The 1,893-nt window shown below is 39.6% G+C and overlaps 1 protein-coding gene across 1 annotated transcript in view; it reads left to right on the plus strand.

Annotated features, from left to right (window-relative positions):
* Window positions 1–1,168: 1,168 nt before the first annotated feature.
* Window positions 1,169–1,893, plus strand: part of rab6bb (RAB6B, member RAS oncogene family b) — a gene marked incomplete in the record, with an annotated part of 7,401 nt that continues 6,676 nt past the window's right edge. The window contains 1 exon segment of the mRNA XM_035670941.1: window positions 1,169–1,331. Coding sequence (XP_035526834.1) covers window positions 1,262–1,331 — 70 coding nt within the window.

The raw sequence follows: 1,893 nt of genomic DNA on the forward strand, positions 1-1,893 counted from the left end.
AGACCACCAGTTGCCAGAAATGTTTACATATTGCACATTTAAGCGAACCAAATTTGGTTCAACTACCAGCAACTTTAAATCAATCATATATTTGCATTTAAATCCATAATATGTAACATTTCCACATTAAAATGTGTAAAAACAATATACCTATATCAATCATATCTTTTATATATTGTTGAGTTGTTTACTGATGTTATCCCAAATGTTTACAACATATTCAAACTCAGACAAATTCATAATTTTATTCCGGTAACAGTGTGTTTCACCAGTCGCCTCTTTGAGCATGTATCAGCATTGTGGTTGTCTGCCAGAAGCTCTCATAAATTGACTTTTTTTATCCAGTTTTATGATACACTATTTAGAGCTTGGTCGGGTTTAACAATATATTTTATGTGGATGAAGGATTTTAGTCAGTGGATGTCTGGATCTTAAGTTATCAGTGAAACAAGCTGAGCTAACGTTAGTAGCAGCTCTGGGACTTGTGTGCCAACAGTGTTGGAGAAACACAGATTTTTAAGCAGAAACTGGCTAATTCAGTGTTTGTACCAGTTTTTTTACCAACTGGTTCAGAGCATCTCCAAAACCTCAGCTCTTGTAGGGTGTTCCCAGTCTGCATGTTATTGCTGCTGGGTGCATATCAGCATATAAAAAGGTTTTATTAAGTACAGCGAAGCCTTACAGATGGAGAAAATTCTAATTTCTTACTACACAGCAAATCCAATGGCTTCAGGCTTTCTGAATTTCATGGGTGAAGATGGAAGAAGGGCATTATTAATGGGAATTATTAGTGAAAAATGTCTCTCAGCAGCAATGGCCAGCATGGTCGTGAGGCACATAATGCTGGTGTAAAAAGTATATTATTCATCCTAGAAATGGGATGAGAATTAGAATGAACTGAAAATACTCAATAAATTGACTACAGTGAGTAAACATACTTATTTTTATCTTATAAAGTCTACCGTCACTGTAATCGGCCGCACTTTTATTTACCTTTATGTAACCGTCATGCATATATTTATTATCTCATATCTGAGCCATAAAAGTCAGTTTTTTGTTTCAGGTCCAATGGAAAGGTGACGGATTGAAAAAGGTGAGGTCGCGCATGCGCACAGGCCCCATAAATTGACAGGAGGATGCTGAGCTGCATTCCCATCATTCTGTGAGGAGAGGAGGATCCCCCTGCGCACCCACAACGGAGGAGACGCCGAGCGATAAGAACATATACAAATAATCAACGTTGAGCTTTTTATCTGCCATCATGTCAGCTGGAGGAGATTTGGGGAACCCCCTGAGGAAATTTAAACTTGTATTTTTGGGAGAGCAGAGCGGTGAGTCAGTTCTCGGGGAAGGTTTTGGGTTATCCTCCCCCTTAATGCCAAACATGCGTATATATGATGAAGGCCATGTATGTTAATCCTTGTTGATTTTGAAAGTTTTGGCTGAATCTAGAGGATGTGCCGGGCTGCCTTTGGCTGATTTGACGCCCTCTTGGCACAATCTGTGACTGTAGACAATTTGATTAACCTAGGAAGAAAAAAAAAAAACCCGCAGGCATGTAAACGGCACCCTTGGATAAAACATAACCACTGTGATCACTGAAATATACCTGCTAATTGCACTGAACATATTTGGGGGTTGTTTTCAGCTGTCGCAAATGGTCACAGCTCGCATCATTACCAGGCGGTATGAATTCGGATGTTTTGATGTGCTGCAGTGACCGACAAATAACGCTCAGCCTGTTTTCAGATAACGGGTTTATTATTTCACTCACATCGCTTAATTCTAACATTAACAAACCTTTATTCCATCGCATGACAGTGTCTAAGATTTTCTCCATCACTCACTGGGTTTTATAGAGAAGATAATAAACAGTCCCCCCCCCCCCCCCCC

The sequence above is a fragment of the Morone saxatilis genome, unplaced genomic scaffold (genome assembly GCF_004916995.1).
Source record: "Morone saxatilis isolate NCDOM2014 unplaced genomic scaffold, NCSU_SB_2.0 Contig23, whole genome shotgun sequence".
Taxonomy (NCBI): Eukaryota; Metazoa; Chordata; class Actinopteri; family Moronidae; genus Morone; species Morone saxatilis.